Source organism: Pipistrellus hanaki (assembly GCF_964339955.1).
Source record: "Pipistrellus hanaki genome assembly, chromosome: 6".
NCBI classification, from domain to species: Eukaryota; Metazoa; Chordata; class Mammalia; order Chiroptera; family Vespertilionidae; genus Pipistrellus; species Pipistrellus hanaki.
The window spans coordinates 17396648-17414802 of NC_140508.1; the positions used below are offsets into that span (position 1 = coordinate 17396648).

At 38.8% G+C, this 18155-nt stretch overlaps 1 protein-coding gene and 1 pseudogene across 3 annotated transcripts in view; both read right to left on the minus strand.

Moving 5' to 3' along the window:
- The window catches only part of KIZ (kizuna centrosomal protein), a 101337-nt gene that overhangs the window by 66445 nt on the left and 16737 nt on the right, over nucleotides 1-18155 (minus strand). For both annotated transcript variants that reach the window (XM_084887012.1, XM_084887011.1), the window contains exons 5-6: nucleotides 5088-5730; nucleotides 4402-4717 (exon numbers count right to left, since the gene is read on the minus strand). In XM_084887012.1, the coding sequence (XP_084743138.1) occupies nucleotides 4402-4717; nucleotides 5088-5730 (959 nt within the window). The remainder of the gene's footprint in view (nucleotides 1-4401; nucleotides 4718-5087; nucleotides 5731-18155) is intronic.
- On the minus strand, nucleotides 16587-17556 carry LOC311624165 (L-lactate dehydrogenase A chain-like; annotated as a pseudogene). The gene has a single exon. The product of its transcript is annotated as an L-lactate dehydrogenase A chain-like (transcript).

Below are 18155 nucleotides of genomic sequence, written 5' to 3' on the forward strand. Positions count from 1 at the left end.
TGGAGATGTGCCCACAAGATGCCCTTGATTGGAATTGAACCTGGAACCCTTCAGTCTGCAGGCTGACACTCTATCCACTGAGCCAAACAGGTTAGGGCCCAGGGTTACTTTTTCAAAAGTGTAATGTACAACCTTACTTTGGGAACAAAACCCAGAATAGGAGGACAAGAAAAATCTCAGGGGTCACCTATGTTGAATGGCAGAGGCCATGTACAGGAAAAACAAGTGACAATGGTGAAGGAGAAAAGATATCTCAAGGCATCATCACTTCTGAAGGAACACTGAATTTAAAATATGCTTCCAGATCCACTTAAAGTGAATTTATGGTAAATTCTAAAAGAACACGGTTGTAACTGACTAGTCCAGGCAATATAATTTTCAGCAGCAACTCTTTCTCAGATGCAAGAACTTTCAATATTTAACTTTGAAGAGGGACTAAATTAAAATTAAAATCACTGGATGAGATCAGATTTTTATGATCTTGAGAAAACAAAGCTTTCATTTTACTTAAAAGGCAGCACTACATTTTGCTCTCAGTAATACTCCAAGGGGAGAAAGAACAAAGCAACTTTGCAAGTACTTTGTTCAAGCTTGAAGAAGGGCACATGGCACTTCATCACTTATGTGAGGCTGGAAGGCACAAAAATCAATATGGACAGAGCCAAAGGTCAAACCGGCACTGCTTAGTTTTTCTTTCTCCTTTGCTAATTAAAGAATCAAATTTGCTTCTTGATCTTCCTTATTCAACCTTATAAAATGTATCCTTGATGATACCGCCATTATTTAGGCAGTAGTGGAGGGAGGTAGCCCAGGATCCTAGTTCAGAATGCAGACTCTGGCCCCAGGTAAGCCATTTGTGACTGAACATAACCTCTCTGTGCCTCAGTTTCCTTCTCTATAAAATGGTGCTGATAATGGGAATAAATAATTATAAATAAAGTTCTGACATCAGGCCCTGGCCATTGACCAGAACATCACCATCATGCTTGTGATGTATGTGGTAGAGCACAGAAACTTAGAGCATGACCTGTCAGTTTGGATGCTAGCTGCTCTTCCAACCAGCTTTGGGACCTGGGACGGTTCTTTAATCTTTCTAAACCCTTCTGGGAACACTTTGCTTGGTGTCTGCAGCACAACTTCTCGGTTCTTCTTGTTCTCCACTAAGTCTCATCTCAGAAATGTTTCTGGCTCCTTCTGATCTTCCTGATCTTGAATATAGAGTCAGACCTTGGCCTGCTTTCCTATTTATGCCCACAACCTAATGTTCTTCTCAGGGAAATAACTTTAAAATGCTTATACTCTCAGTAAAATTACAGGATACAAAATCAACACACATATCAGTTGCATTTCTCTACAATAAACAATCCAAAAAGAAAATTAATAAAACAATCCCATTTACAATGGCATAAAAAAGAATAAAATGCTTAGAAATAAACTTAACCAAGGAGGCAAAAGACTTTTATACTGAAAACTACAAAACATTGTTGAAAGAAAAGAAGACACAAACAAATGAAAAGATATCTTGTGTCCACGAGCAAAATCCCAGTGGCATTTTTTAAAAGAAATAGAAAAACAACCCTAAAATTCATATGGAACCACAAATGACCCTGAATAGCCAAAATGATATTGAGAAAAAAGATAAAAGTTGGAGGACTCACACTTCCTGATTTCAGAACATTACAAAACTTCACTAATCAAAACAGTGTAGTACTGGCATAAACACAGATATATAGAACAGAATAAATCTATGCATATACAGTCAACTAGTCTCTGACAAGTGTGTTAAAAATACACAATGGGGAAAAGAGAGTCTCTCTCTTCAACAAATGGATGTTCTCACGCAAATAAATGAAAGTGGATCCATATTGTATATCATACACACACAAAAAACTCAAAGTGGATTCAAGACTTAAATGTAAGACCTGAAACTGAAAAACTCTTAGAAGAAAATATAGAGGGAAAGCTGCCTGACATTGGTCTTAGCAACAATTTCTTGGATATAACACCAAAGCTCAGGCCACAAAGACAAAAATAAACAAGTGGGACTATATCAAACTAAAAAACTTCTGCATGGCAAAGGAAACTATCAACAAAATGAAGAAGCAACCTACAGAATGAGGGATAATGATTGAAAATACTATCTATATATATAAAAAGCCAGCGACCAGACTGCCATAATGACCAGAATGACAAATGACTGGTTGCTATGACACCCGGGTTGCTATGACGTCCACTGCAGCCTGCCAACTGGTGGATCAGGGGTGGGGACAGCTGTCCCCACCCCCAATTGGCCTCACCTACCCCAGTTGAGGGAGGAAAGCCAGCCAACTCTTCTTTGGCCCTGCCCCCTGGCAGGCCCAGCCCTGATCTGCCCCTATTGGGGCTGGGCTGGCCAGACCCAACCTGTGCATGAAGTCATGCAGTGGGTCTTTAGTATCTAAAAAGGGATTAATATCTGACATTTACAAAGAACTCATATAACTTCATAGCAAAAACAAAAACAAAAAAAATCCAATTAACAATGTGCAGAATGATCTGAATTTTTCCAAAGAAAACAAACAGATGGTTAACAAGTATACAAAAAGGTCCTTGACATCACTAATCATCACAGAAAAGCAAACCAAAACCACAATGAGGTATTTCACGCCTGTTAGAATTGCTATTATAAAAAAAACAAGAAATAAGTGTCAGCAAGCATGCGGAGAAAAGGGAATTCTATCCTTGTGCATTGTTGGTGAGATTGCAAATTGGTTCAGAAGTTATAGAAAACATTATAATGGTTTCTCAAAAATTTTAAAATAGAATGACTATATGATCCAGCAATTTCACTTCTGGTTATTTATTCAAAAGAAAGTAAAAGACTAACTTGAAAAGATATATGCATCCCCATGTTCACTGCAGCATTACTTACAATAGCCAAGACATGGAAGCAACTTAAATGTTCACTGATAGACGAATAAAAAAAAATGTATTCAATGGAATATTATTCAGCCACAAGAAGAATAAAATACTGCCATTTTCAATCCTCACCTGGGGATATTTTTCCTTTGATTTTTTTTTAGAGAGAGTGGAAGGAAGGGAAGGAGGAAGAGAGAGAGAGAGAAACATTGACTGGTTGTCTCCTGCACACACCTCAGTCGACCTCAACCAGGGCTGAAGATCAAACCTATAACCCAGCTGAAACCGGTTTGGCTCAGTGGATGGAGCGTTGGCCTGCGGACTGAAAAGTCCCAGGTTCAATTACAGTCAAAGGCATGTACCTTGGTTGCGGGCACATCCCCAGTAGGAGTGTGCAAGAGGCAGCTGATCGATGATTCTCTCTCATCAATGTTTCTAACTCTCTATCCCTCTCTCTTCCTCTCTGTAAAAAATTAATAAAATATATTAAAAAACTAAAAAAACCCTGCAACCCAGGTATGTGTCCTTGACCAGGAATTGAATCTGCTATCCTTCGATGCATGGGACAATACTCCAACCACTGAGCAACCCAAGCCAAGGTGGTTTTTCACTCTTGCCAGTGTTTTCAAGAGGGTTTGTTGGAAAGAAAGAATGACAGCATTTGGGTGTAACGAAGTTTTGAGGGCTGTGTAGGTCAGGGAGGCTGAATGGAGGGTCTGTGCTAGTGGCCTATGTTTCACTCCTTATAGCCCTGGCCTTGGTTTCCTCATTTTTAAAAGGTGATATTTACTTCTAGTCCTAAAAGAGATTTGATATTATTAGTGTGTGTGTATTTATTGCAGAATTGGCTTTCAACAGTTTTCATACCATCTACACAATTTTACCCAATATCTCCAATCAATAGTAAAAAAATAATATATGAGCCTTTATGAGTTAAATACTATAAGTGCTCAAAATATATAACCCTGATGTTATTCCAAGTTAACATGAAAAATTCCAATGTTCTCATATTTACATTCAGAAAGGAAAGCTGGCTTAGGTATACCCTTAGAAGAATTCATTAACTCCTATTTAATCAAATGACAAGAATGCTACTTTGGCAAGTGATGTAGGGATTAAAAAGTTAATTAGATATAAGTTCTTAGTCGCTAAAGCTGAATTGCTAGTAAGTTTAACAGTTTGCTACCTTGTGTGCTATCAGAACTTTAAAATGATTTATTTTCTAAAAAGATGGAGGATAGGGGGAATAACTTATGAATTAACCAGAGATTGTTTGGATATGATTATAAACTGCCTATCACTCTAAATTCAATGATAATCATATTTTAAAGCTACTTCATAAAAAAGGGAAAAAAGAGAAAATTATATTTTTTCTAACAGACAATTTATGAGATTTACACATTCATGACTAATTCGTGTTCAATAATACATTCCATGTAAAATGGTCTCTAAAAATGTCTATAATTAAAAACAGAATAGTAAAAACAAAATTGAATGGCTTACTGTCTTGTTGGTGAGTTAGCAGAGGATTCCTTTTCTGATTCAGGAGAGCTTAGGGTTTGCAAAATACAATTATGTTTTTCAGTGGATGGGGCATCTCTTTTTTGCTCCGAGTGGATTAATTTTAAGGCCTCTATTCCATCTTCTCCCTCTATCTTGTCACCTGGATTTGGTTGTGGTTCCGGACTCTTGAAAATCAGATCATCTTCACTTACAGAAACTGTGAGGGCACTGCTGCTGTTCAAACTGTCCTCCTCCCACTCTTCCTGCATTTTGCGGAAGGGCTTCTGTGACTTAGGGTCTGCATGAGGAAGATGATCTGTAAGAGGGGATATGATTAGATTACTGATCACTAACTTCAGGGAGAAGCAAGGTAAGATGTTCCACCTCAAGACGAAATTACTTCACAGCTAAAATCATGTAGCAACAATCCACAACTCATTATAGTACATAAAAACTCATTAAAATATTTTTTTAAATATCACAACGGGTTTAAAAATGAGAAAATTGTTTTGCAAAAATATTTCCACATGCACATTTAAGAACTCATTAGAATGGAATTTGTTGGCAAAGACACTGCTTTGTTTTTTTTTTGACAAAGATTAAAATTAGTGCATCTTTTGTTCTTACATAATATGCCAACTAGAAAAACTAAATACCAAACAAAAAATCCCAGCCTCTCACCCCACCTGAGAAAACTTCCCCAGCGGAATGCTTGTCTGGAGAACACTTGTTTTCAGATGCACAGTACTCCGAGACTGATAGCGGAGAGACAGGTCTGGCTCTTTCTTCCTTGACTTCAATATGTTCTTGTGTCAGTATTTCTCTCTCTGATCCCTCTGATCTGCTGGAACTGTCACACTTTAAACCAGTGGTTCTGTTCTCTGGACTTAATCTTTCCTGTAATGGGGAATGAAGTTCAGCAGAATTTTTGCCTTCAGATAAATTACTCTTGCCATGACGTGTGTTGCTTCCTATCTCCAAGCAATGAGTTTGTTCCTCCTCAGACAATACGCTGGCTGTGACTAGCATTTTCTCACCAGTCTGAAGAGATGTCTTTCCATCTATTTTGTCAGACTTATTTAAGCACGGTGTGTCACTATTAGTTTGTACTACATAGCTGTCTGTCACATTACAGTTCTGGGCTGTCTGTTGGTGTGAATGTGGGTCAGGAATTGAAACGTTCTTTGTGGGCTGGGGAGATTTCTGCTCCGTACTGAAATCTCCAGTGCTCGAGATGGCTGACATTTGGTGGCCCATAAAGCTTGTTGCTGGTTGATACAGTCCTCTTGACATGGCTGTTTCTGAGTTAAGTCCTGCCTGCACTGCAACCTACAGCACCAAAAGAGATGTGAGTTAAGCATATTTATTGTGTATGAATAATTAGGTTGTTCAAGTTGTTTTTGGAAATGAAATGAGGTAAAGGAAGCATGACCAATGAAATCAACAACTACCACATTTTCTAAATCTCACAGCTTCCTTCAAAATGAAGAGCAAAATCCAGTACAGTCCACACTACTTAACAGCATTGGTTCAAAAAAAGCAAATATTGTTTAGGAACTATGAAATCTATATTTTTTAAAAAAGAGAAGCATACATTGCATAACCATGTGAATGTACTCAATTTCATTAAATTGTATAAACATCATTAAAACTGTAAATTTTAAGTATATTTGATCATAATTTTTTTTAAGCCATATATTCTAACCACTTTCTACAGAGAAGTTTGAAATTGATGGAGCTAGGGAGGTACTTGATAAAAGAGAGAGGGAGGGGAGGAGGTAATATAAATTAGGTAATAAAAAATAGGTTTCAAGACTCTAGTTCTAGTATTATGTATAATATAAAAACTTTTAATAATCACATTGAAGATTACATTGAAATATACTGATATGCATAAAATAATCATAATTTGCATTCTAAGGGCAAATAACAGGGTTGTTTTTTCTTCTGAATGTCTTCAAGTACTTTTAAATATATTTAAAGCAATTTAAATTTACTGGCATGTTTACGGGGAGAAGAACATTTTCTCTTTCTTAAAACCTGTTAACCGAGCAGGACCTATAAATACGTCAAGCGTAAACACTATTGGGAATGGATAGGACATATGAATATGTCCTTGAAATATATGTTGCGCCCTGAGAGGGACGGTATATATTTTTTGTAATCTTTATAATTGTTTGTAAAATTTATAATTTTTTAATTCGATGTTTCCATTTTTTTGTTGGTATTCTTTTCTATTTGTTTGTAATTTTGTATTTTCCTTTGTGCTTTATATATAAATAAATGAAAAAATATATATTTCATTTATTTTAATTAAGTATAAATTAAAAAAATAATAATATAAAATTACATCCACTGGGCGTGACGTACTGACACGTCCTAGTGAAAGAGTATGTGCCCGTTGTACGTTGCGTAATTAAAAAGGGAACTCGCAGTTGGTCCGAAGGTTGTGGGTTATTGTTAAGCTGATTAAAAAGGGAACTCGCCGGTTAACAGGTTAAAAAAAGAGGTGAAGGAGAAGGAGAGGAGGCAGAGAAAAATAAACAATTGGTTCAGTGGCTTGATGAAGGACACACATGGGAAGAACTAGAAGTAAAAATTATGAAGCTTTTCTCCCAAAGTATCTCCATATACATAATAGAATTTAGTTCACAGAGCCCCACAGAATTGGTGGGAAAATGTATTTGCATCCTTCCTCTTCAAATGGAAAACTGAGGTCCAAAATTTAAGAGAGAAAATGTCATACACATAGTTGCAACAGAATCTAGGTCTTCCTTCTCTTTGAGTATTCTGTCTCTTCTAGTCCCCAAAATGAAACAACCTTGAAGTTAAAAATAAATGAACAAGCTTATTTCCTTTAAGTCGGTCAGAGAAAGACAAGTATTATATGATCTCACTTATACGTGGAATTTAGAGAACAAAAAACCGACAAACAAAATAGGTTCAAAGGCATGGAAGCATGAAACAGATTGACAGATCTCAGAGGGAAGGGGAGGGCAGAGAATAACCAAAGAAGTTATATGCATATATGCATAATCCACGGACACAGACAATAGTGTAGTGAACGCTGTGGGGTGAGAAGGGGTGGGAACTGAGTGGAGATAGAAGTAGGGGAAGAGTGAGGGACACATGAAATACTCTCAACAATAAAGATTTTCAAAAATGAAGAGGATGCCAGAGAAATTGTGGAATAAGGATCTCTCAAAATTGTGTGCTCCATAAAAGAAATAATAATACTGGAAAACGTCTTTAGAATAACTTTTCAGAACTTTGGAAATTAACCAAAGGCTTGCAGCTATCTGGGAAGAATTTATGGTGTTTTTAACTTGCTTTATTTCCATTTCCCCACCTCAAGTCTGTGGTAACCTTGAAAAGTAATAGCCTGAAATTACAACTTGTAAAACAGCAGCGAAGCAGACACTGAATGGAGCAGAGAAGTAATAGAACTCATTCAAAGCCCCATTCCCAGAGAACTGCCATTATTTGAATTGTCGGTGTTTCCCTGGAAGATAGCACCAGACTGTCCTTATTTGACTGGACATAGACCTGACACACTGTAAACTGCCTTTTCTCTGGGGGGATTTATTGAAAATAATCAGAGGCAAGTTTTTAACATTGAGGTTTCCTAAGGCAGTAGATAACAGTTTAGCAACTAAAAATGTCTTAAGAGGAAAAGCTGGTAAATGTGATATCCATACGGGGCTTTAAAAACTCTAACATATTCCTTGAAATCTAGATGACCAGCCACATGTAAGAGCTGTGAGCATGCTCAGGTAAAGTCTGAGAAGGTCCTAAGCTTCCACCTGAGGTTGACCTTGAGGCTTTGTACAAGCATAAAGTGAAAACTAAGTAAAGTTTTAAACTGCCTGGATGAGTGTTGAAGGTGTGCCCCAACATATACCCTAAGTCCTTTGGCAAAGACTGTGAAACTTACTGGTTTCAGACATTTAAAGAAAGTTTTGTCTAATCATTAGCTGGTCACCAAGCTAACTGAACAGAAATTTCAGTGATCCTACATGGCAAAGTTCAGAAAGTCACTAAACAAACAGCAATAACAAATTCTGGTAGGGGGAGAATCTGATGTTCAGAGTAGCCATATTTTATTATTTAAAATGTCCAAACATCCACAGAAAATTATGAGATATTAAAGGAAACCACAAAGTATGGTCTATACACTGGAAGAGGGGGGAGCATAAAGCCCAGAGGGTGGACTTACTAGGCAAAGGCTTTAAATTAGCAATTTAAAATATGTTCAAAGAACTAAAGGAAAGCATGTCTGAAAACTAAAGTCTAAACACAGACTATCAATAAAGAGATAGAAATTATTTTTAAAAAGAATCAAAAAGAAATACTGCAGTTGAAAAGTACAATCTCCAGAATAAAAAATTCACTACAGGGGCTCAATATCATATATGAACAGGCAGAAGAAAGAATCAATGGGCCTGACTATAAATCAATTAAGATTATCCAGACTGAAAAAAATTAAAAAGGAATGAAGACAATTTAGCGAGTTTCAGAGACCTGTGGGATATCATCAACTTATCAACCTATGCCTAATGAAAGCCTCAGAAGGGGAAGAGAAAGAGAAAGGTGCAGAGATAATTTTTTAAAAATTATGAGGAGGAGAACCAAGATGGGTCAAAGGTAAATGCTGGTACTTACTGCCCCCTACAACCACATCAAAATTACAACTAAAATATAGAACACCCATCATTCAGAACCACATGAAAACTGGTGAAATGGAAGTCCTATAACTAGAGAAATAAAGAAGAAAGCACAGGTGGAGAGGGGTAAAGTGTAGTCCCACTTGCATGTGCTGCTGGCACTGGCCCCAACAGTAAATATCTAAATAATAATAATAATAATAAAAAATTAAAAATTATCATGAAAACTTTAAAAATTTAGAAAACCCCCCCCCACATTATTCTATATATCTAAGAAGCTCAATAAAGTCCAAGGATAATAAATTTAAAGATATCATCACCTAAGCACATCATAATTAAACTATTGAAAGTCAAAGAAGGATGGAAAATATTAAAAGCAAAAATAGAGAAGTTACTCTTCACATACAAGGGATCTTCAAATTAATTAACAGGTGATTTCTCATTAGAAACCATGAAGGCAAGTAGGGAATAGGATAACATAAAGTGCTGAAAGACTGTCAACCAAGAATTCTATATCCATCAAAACATTCCTACAGAAAAGAAGGAAAAATTAAAGCATTATTTGCTAAACATAAACAAAGGATCTGTCACTACCATACCTGTCCTACAAGAATTACTACAGGATGTACTTAGGCTGAAATGAGAGGACACTGTACAGTAGCTCAAAGTCTAAGAAATAAATATCACTAGTAAGGGTAACTATGTTGGTAAATATAAAAAATAGCATAAATATGTTTTTGTTTATAACTCTCTTTGCTCATCTATACAATTTAAAAGACAATTGCATTAAGCAATGATTATAGATCTATATTGATGAGCAGCATCTTTCTCTATATATAAAACCCTAATATGCAAATACACCAAACGGTAGAACAACAAAACAATTGAACAACTGGTCACAATGATGTACACTGATCATCAGGGAGTGTGCGCAAAACATGGCAGGTGTTGGCAGCAGGTGGCAGAGCACAGAACATGGGAGGCATTGGCTGTGGCGGGATGGTGGAGCAGGTGAGCGGGGGTGCCAGACCAAGGAGGGGCACTGGTCATTGTCATTGGGGCAAGCCTCTGATGATTACTAAAAATTCTTTGCTTCTGCGAGGCATGGTCCTGCCTGGCACTCGCACCTGCTGCCAGCACCAGCCCCCCTCACACACACTGATGGCACCAGAGCTGCTGCTCGTACCTTCTGCCGGCACTCAGCACCAGCCCTCACCTGTTGGCGCCGTCAGTGGGTGCAAGTGGCGGCTGCCAGCCCTGATCACCCCTGAGGGCTTCTCCACCTCCCCCTGCTATCAGGGAAGCATCCTCTACTCACCTGCTGATGACACCGATTCCACTCGCATCTGCTGCTGGCACCGGCCCAATAGCTCCATGCCATCAGTGGGTGCAAGTGGGGCCAGTGCCATCAGAATGTGGAAGCAACGGCAGCAGGAGCAGGGCTGCCATCAAACAGGGGACTGTGGGCCACAGTGGGAGGGGTCAGGCAGGGGCACAGAGGTTAGGCTGAGACCCGCTCCTTTGCCCACCACAGCCTCGAGACCCATAGTTCCTTTCAAGGTACAAAAATTTGTGCACTGGGCCCCTTGTATAAGATATAAAGACATCGATTGTATTACAGTAACATCACAAAGAAGCAGGAAAGAATTGAAGCTCTACAGAATCAAAGTTATTGCATTCTATTGAAATTAAATTGGTATTAATACAAATTACATTATTATAAACTAAAACATAAATTATAACACCATGTCACCCACATTAAAATAACAGGCAATTAAAATGGTATACTAGAGCCCAGCTGGTGTGGCTCAATGGTTGAGCATTGACCCAGGAAGCAAAGATCACTGGTTCAATTCCCACATGCCTGGGTTGCGGACTCAATCCCCAGTAGGGATGCATGCAGGAGGCAACTTATTGATGATGTTTCTCGCTCATCGATGTTCCTGTCTCTCTATTTCTCTCCCATCCTCTCGCTCTTAAAAAAAATAAATAAATACAATGGTACACTAGAAAATATATATATTTAATGCAAAAGAAGGAAGTTTTGGAGGATTAAAAAAATCCCATAAATATATAGATAAGAAAGAGCAAAATGGCAGATGCCATTTCTATAATTACATTAAATTTAAGTAGACTCAATAATACAATTAAAGTTAGAGATGAGCAGAATGGATTAAAAATCATGATCTAGGGGGGAGAACCAAGATGGTGGCATAGGTAAACACTTGTACCTGCTGCCTCTCACAACCACATTAAAATTACAACTAAAAGACAGAACAACTATCATCATCCAGAACTGTGGGAGTGCTGGCCGAGTGGAAGTACTACAACCAGAGCGGTAAAGGAGACTAGTAGGAGGTGAGGAGGCACAAATGGGCTGGCACCCGGGTGCACTGCTCTTTTAATCGGGAAGGAGACATAAGCTCCCACTTGCTCTGAACTCCAGTTCCGGGTAAGACTCTGGGGGACCCAGACACATACAGGGAGAAACTGGACTGTCTGCCATTGGGGTAGGAACGAGAGGGCAGCTTTCTTTTAGATGGAGGTGCTTGCAGTGGTCATTATTCCTGAGCTGGGATTTCTCTGGTGCAGGGTTGACTGGCAGTCACTGCTGTTTGCTCTTCCCTGATGATTCCCTGAGTCCCCGCCCCACCCAATTTACAACACCACCTATGCAGCAGCTTTTGCATATGAATGACCTGTCCTTTCTCAGCCTAAAACCTGTCAAACAGGTAGCAGCTAGGTCAGGAAGCCCAAAGCTATAAAAAAAAAAAAAAAAAAAAAAAGAGAGAGAGAGAGAGAGAGAGAGAGAGAGAGAGAGAGAGAGAGAGAGAGAAAGAGACCCAAGGCTAGCAGCAGCCTGCTTTCACAGCTGGGCCTCATCTGGGCACTTCCAAACCCTATACAAAGAAGAGGAATCTGCAGAGCTTTCTGTAGCTCCTGCTCAGTGATACCAGATAGTGGCTGACTTTTTAACTCCTGGGAGATCCAAGAGCCAGTGTACCAGTAGTCAGTGTGAGACCATACCAGATTACAACTCTTCACATCCATAAGTGACACACTCAAGGGGCAGACCCTGTGAGCACCAAGCCCCAATGAAGCAAGTCCTGCCCCATAAGGGTGTCTCCTGCACAGCAGCTCCTCCATTGTGGACACAGCTGGTCCACACAGCCAATTGACCTGGAGGTCAATTCCTTCCAGTGATACCAATAGCAATTAAGGCTTAACTATAACAAGATTGTGCACATTGCCCACAAAGAAGTGCACCAAGAATGTCCACCTCGAGTGATTTGGGGAGGCTGAGCCATTGGGCCCTATAGGACACCTACCACACAAGGCCACTCTATCAACTCAAGGATACTTAGCAGCTACCCAATACATAGAAACAAATACAGGGAAGCAACCAAAATGCAGAAACAAAGAAACATGTCACAAATGAAAGAAATTGAAGAAAGCAAAAAAAGGGATATAGAGTTCAAAACCACAGTTATAAGGTTATTCAAGAATCTTCTAGAAACCTCCAAGGAACTTAGTGAGACCATCAGAGATCTTATTGAGAATGAAAAAAAGAAAGAAAGAAAGGAAGGAAGGAAGAAAGGAAGGAAGGAAGGAAGGAAGGAAGGAAGGAAGGAAGGAAGGAAGGAAGGAAGGAAGGAAGGAAAAGGAAAGGAAAGGAAAGGAAAGGAAAGGAAAGGAAAGGAAAGGAAAGGAAAGGAAAGGAAAGGAAAGGAAAGGAAAGGAAAGGAAAGGAAAGGAAAGGAAAGGAAAGGAAAGGAAAGGAAAGGAAAGGAAAGGAAAGGAAAGGAAAGGAAAGGAAAGGAAAGGAAAGGAAAGGAAAGGAAAGGAAAGGAAAGGAAAGGAAAGGAAAGGAAAGGAAAGGAAAGGAAAGGAAAGGAAAGGAAAGGAAAGGAAAGGAAAGGAAAGGAAAGAAAAGAAAAGAAAAGAAAAGAAAAGAAAAGAAAAGGACCAGTCAGAAATTAAGTATACACTGACTGAAATAAAGAATAATATACAGAGATTCAACAGTAGACTAGAGGATCCCAAGAATCAAGTCAAAGATTTGAAATACAAGGAAGCAAAAAACACCCAACCAGACAGGCAGAAAGAAAAGAAGAATCCAAAAATATGAAGATAGTGTAAGGAGCCTCTGGGACAACTTCAAGCATACCAACATCAGAATTATGGGGTGCCAGTAGAAGAGAGAGAGAGCAAAATATTGAAAACCTATTTGAAGAAATAGTGACAGAAAACTTCCCCTACCTGGTGAAAGAAATAGACTTACAAGTTCAGGAAGTGCACAGAACCCCAAACAAGAGATATCCAAACAGTACCACACCACGACACATCATAATTAAAATGCCAAGGGCAAAAGACAAAGAGAGAATATTAAAAGCAGCAAGAGAAAAATAGTTACCTGCAAGGAAGTGCCCATATGACTGTCAGCTGATTTCTCAACAGAAACTATTCAGGCCAGAAGGGAGTGGCAAGAAATATTCAAAGTGATGAATAGCAAGAACCTATAACCAAGAGTACTCTACCCAGCAAAGCTATCATTTGGAATTAAAAGTCAGATAAAGAGCTTCACAAATAAGAAAAAGCTAAAGGAGTTCATCACCACCAAACCAGTATTATATGAAATACTGAAGGGTATTCTTTAAGAAGAGGAGGAAGAAGAAAAAGGTAAAGATAAAAAATTATGAACAACAAAGTGACAACAAATACATATCTATCAACAAGTGAATTTAAAAATCAAATGAATAAAAAATCTGATGAACAGAATAAACTGATGACTATAATAGAATCAGGGGCATGAAAAGGGAGAAGACTGACAATTCTCCAGGGACGGGAGGGGGGGGTGGGGAGGGGAGGGGGGCAAGGGAGAGAGATTGGACAAAGATCTTATACCTATGGACAAGGACAGTGGAGGGGGGGGAGGGCAAGGGCCTGGGGTGGAGTGAGAACCGGGTGGAGGGGAGCTATTGGGAGAGTGGGGGAGAGGAACATCTGTAATAATCTGAACAATAAGGATTAAAAATTTTAAAAATATTATAAAAAAATCATAATCTAATTATTTGCTAACAACACTATTTTATTTTATTTTATTTTATTTTATTTTATTTTATTTTTATGCTTCTCTAGTCAAGTCTCTTTTTTTTAAATTAATTTATTATCTGTGTACATATTTTAACATTGCCCCCCCCCCCATACATACTCTCCCTCCCCAGAGTTTTGTGTCCATTGGTTAACAACATTATTTTAGATTCAAAGATGTAAACAGGATGAAAACACAGGGAAGGGAAAAGACGTGAACGTGAAAAAAATAGTGTTACTATGCAACAGTAACTAAAAGAAAGCTGGAGTAGATATGCTAATAACAGACAAAATAGACTTTGAGACACACAATTGTTATTAGAGACAATGGATATTTTATAATGACAAAAGGTATAATTTGTGGAAAAGACATTGCCATTAGAAACATATTTTATACCTAACAACCAAGTCTTAGAATAGATGAAGCAAAAACAGAGAATTTAAAGGAGAAATCAACAATTCAACAATAATAGTTAGGTACTTCAAAGCTCCACATTCAATAATGAATAAAGCAATTAGACAGAAGACCAATAGAAAAATAAAGACTTGAAAAATTATAAACCAACTAGACCTAATAGACATACAGAAGACTCTACCTACCAACAGAATACTTAGACTGCATATTCTTCTAAAGGTACATGGAACATTTTACAGGATATGTTAGGCCATAAATCAAGTCTCAATAAATTTAAAGGGATTGAAAGTATTTCTCTGGTGACAATTGAATGAAATTAGGAATCAATAAAGGAAGGAAATTTGGTAAATTCACAAATATGTGGAAATTTTAAAACAAATCCCTATATAACTAATGGGTAAACAAAGAAATGGCAAAGAATGTTAGAAAATAGTTTGAAATGAATGTAAATGAAAACCCGAGCAGAAGCATTAAGATTAGGGCAAAAATAAAATTTTAATTAAATTAATATTAAAACCTAAGTACAAGCCTTAAGATTAGGGCAGAAATAAATGAATTAGAGAACAAAAAAGCAACAGAGACAATCAACAAAATCAAAAGTTGATTATTTAAAAAGATTAACAGATTGACATACCTCTAGGTATAGACTAACCAAGAAAAAAAGAGAACAGATTTAAATTACTAAAATCATAAATAAAAGTTGTACTTTGTTAGCAACCCTGCAGGCATAAAAAATTATAAGGGAATACCCTGAATAATTATATGCCAACAAATTAGATAACCTATATAAATTCAACAAATTCTCACATAGACACACACTGCCAATAGTGTTTCAAGAAGAAATAGAAAATAAGAACTGACCTAAACATGTTAAGTAACTGAATTAGTAATAATAATAACAAAAACTTCTCACAGAGAAGATCTAGTACCAGAAGGCTTCACTGCTGCATTCCACCAGATGTTTAAAGAATTAACTCAGTGGTTGAGTGTCAACCTATGAACCAGGAGGTTATGGTTTGATTCTCAGTCAGGGCACATGTAGGGAGGGTTATGGGCTCAATCCCTAGCAGAGGGTGTACAAGAGGCAGCCAATCAATGATTCTCTCTCATCATTTATGTTTTTTTCTCTCTCTCCCTCTCTAAAATAAATAAAAATATAGTATCTAATAAAAGAATAATATGCGCCGGGACCGGTTTGGCTCAGTGGATAGAGCGTCGGCCTGCAGACTGAAAGGTTCCGGGTTCGATTCCGGTCAAGGGCATGTACCTTGGTTGCGGGCACATCCCCAGTGGGGGGGGGGGTGCAGGAGGCAGCTGATCGATGATTCTCTGTCATCGATGTTTCTAACTCTCTATTCCTCTCTCTTCCTCTCTGTGAAAAATCAATAAAATATTTTTTTTTTTAAAAAGAGTAATATGCAAATTGACCATAACTCCAACACACAAGATGGCTGCCCGCATGTGGACATAAGATGGCTACCACAAGATGGCCAGCAGGGGAGGGCAGTTGGGGGGGACCAGGCTTGCACGGGAGGGCAGTTAGGAGTGACCAGGCCTGCAGGGGAGGGCAGTTAGGGGTGACCAGGCCAGCAGGGGAAGGCAGTTAGGGGCAAACAGGCTGGCAGGGGAGCAGTTAGACATCAATCAGGCTGGCAGGGGAGTGGTTAGGGGATGATCAGGTTGGCAGGTAGAAGCAGTTAGGGGCAATCAGAAAGGCAGGCAGGCAAGCAGTTGTGAGCCAGCAGTCCTGGCAGAACTTTTTGTAGTTCTAGGCACACACACACTATTTGCACACTGTGTGAAAAAGACTGTCTTTTTCTAATAATACAGTATTTCATAGAATATAAGTACCATCCAGGATACAGGTGCAGGGTTTGATGAACCATTACTATCTACCTCTAGGAAACTGATGTTTTTTCCTAGGCTGTCTTATTGCTGCTTTAGTCACAGATCAGGAAAAAAGGACCACACCCACAATCTCCAACTACATTCCTGAAGTGGTGCATTAGAAGACTTTAAAACTGCAGCTCCCTCTGGGTCCCCCAAAGTGTATCTGCACTCTTCTTCATGTGAGCCTTTTCCTCAAAGGTCAGAGTCCCTTCACAACATCTGGAATTCCATTCTGTCCCAAGGGACAAGGAACACAGAGACCCTTAATCATGGTGGAAATTGGATACACCCACCTAAGGTTCTTCATTATACTTTCTGCTGAAGCTGCCACAGGAAGCCCAATGGCCCAGGATGTGTAGCCTTTCAGTTTGACCACCTCATAAGCATTGTCAACCACCTGTTTGTGAGCTTCTTTCCACGGTTCCTTGTCTACGTCAGTGCCTAAATTAGGGTGCAAATTCTTCAGGGAGACACCAGCAACATTAACCACCCTACAGGCACACTAGCATCTCCATGCTCCCCAAGGACCCACCCATGACAGCTTAATGGGTGAACTCCCAATCTTCCCCTCCATGAAGCACGAAACTGAGTTGAATCCAGATAGTAACCACTTTCAATAACACGGTCTTTGGGAAAACTGTTTATCTTCCAAGCCACATAGGTTAAGATATCTACTGGATTGCAAACAATTTGCAAGTTGAGGTTGGGGGTGTATTTGACAACATTAGGAAGGATGAATTTAAAGATGTTCATACTATTTTGGACCAAAATTAAGCAGCTCTGTCCCCCTTGGTGACATACCCAGCTGTAATAATAACCAGCTTGGAGTTTGCAGTCCCATTATAGTCTTTGCCAGAGACAATTTTTGGTGTTCTAAGAAAAAGGCTGACATGTTGAAGATCCATCATCTGTCTTTTCAATTTGTCTCCCAAGATATCAAAAGAGCAAGTTCACCTGCCAAGACCTTCATTAAGATACTAATGACACAGATCATGCCAACAGCACCAACCTCAATGACTGTAATCTTATTCAGGGGGCTTTGTTCTTCCTTAGAAGGATTCACAGTCATCTGGTCCTGAGAGTTGCCATACTGGACTTAGATAAAAAGGAATCAGGAGAGCATGGCAAGTGGGCATCAGTGACACATTGGATCTGGAATTAGTGGCAGCTTCTCCAGTACCCAAGAGAGACCATTTCACCCTCTCCAAGTTTAGGTAAAAATGTAGCATTTAAATAGATAACTGAAATATTTCATATGAAGTGGCTAGGCTGCTTTTATTTGACCAGAATTTCTCCCAACTTTCGAAGAGCATCTCACCCATACAACCTTAGAAGGCAGTGTAACTGGATGGCTATTAGCATGGATACTGAAGCCATATGATCTAGGTTTGAATTTTGACTCTGTCTTGGGCACGTTAACTAACTACTCTGTGCCTTCCTATAAAATAAGCATAATAATCGTATCTACTTCCAGTATTGTTGAGAGTATTACTAGCAAAAGTGTTGATGAATATAGAGAGCTTAATGCAGCACCTGACACAGAACAACTCTGCAATGATAATTACCCAACTATTCTCGTTAGAAGTGGAAGTAACCTGCACAACCATTCTCCACATGACCCTTGCAGGAAGGTTTACAACAGTGAAAGTGGAACGCCCACCCAGCCATTAGCCCTGTGATGAAATTCCCAGATC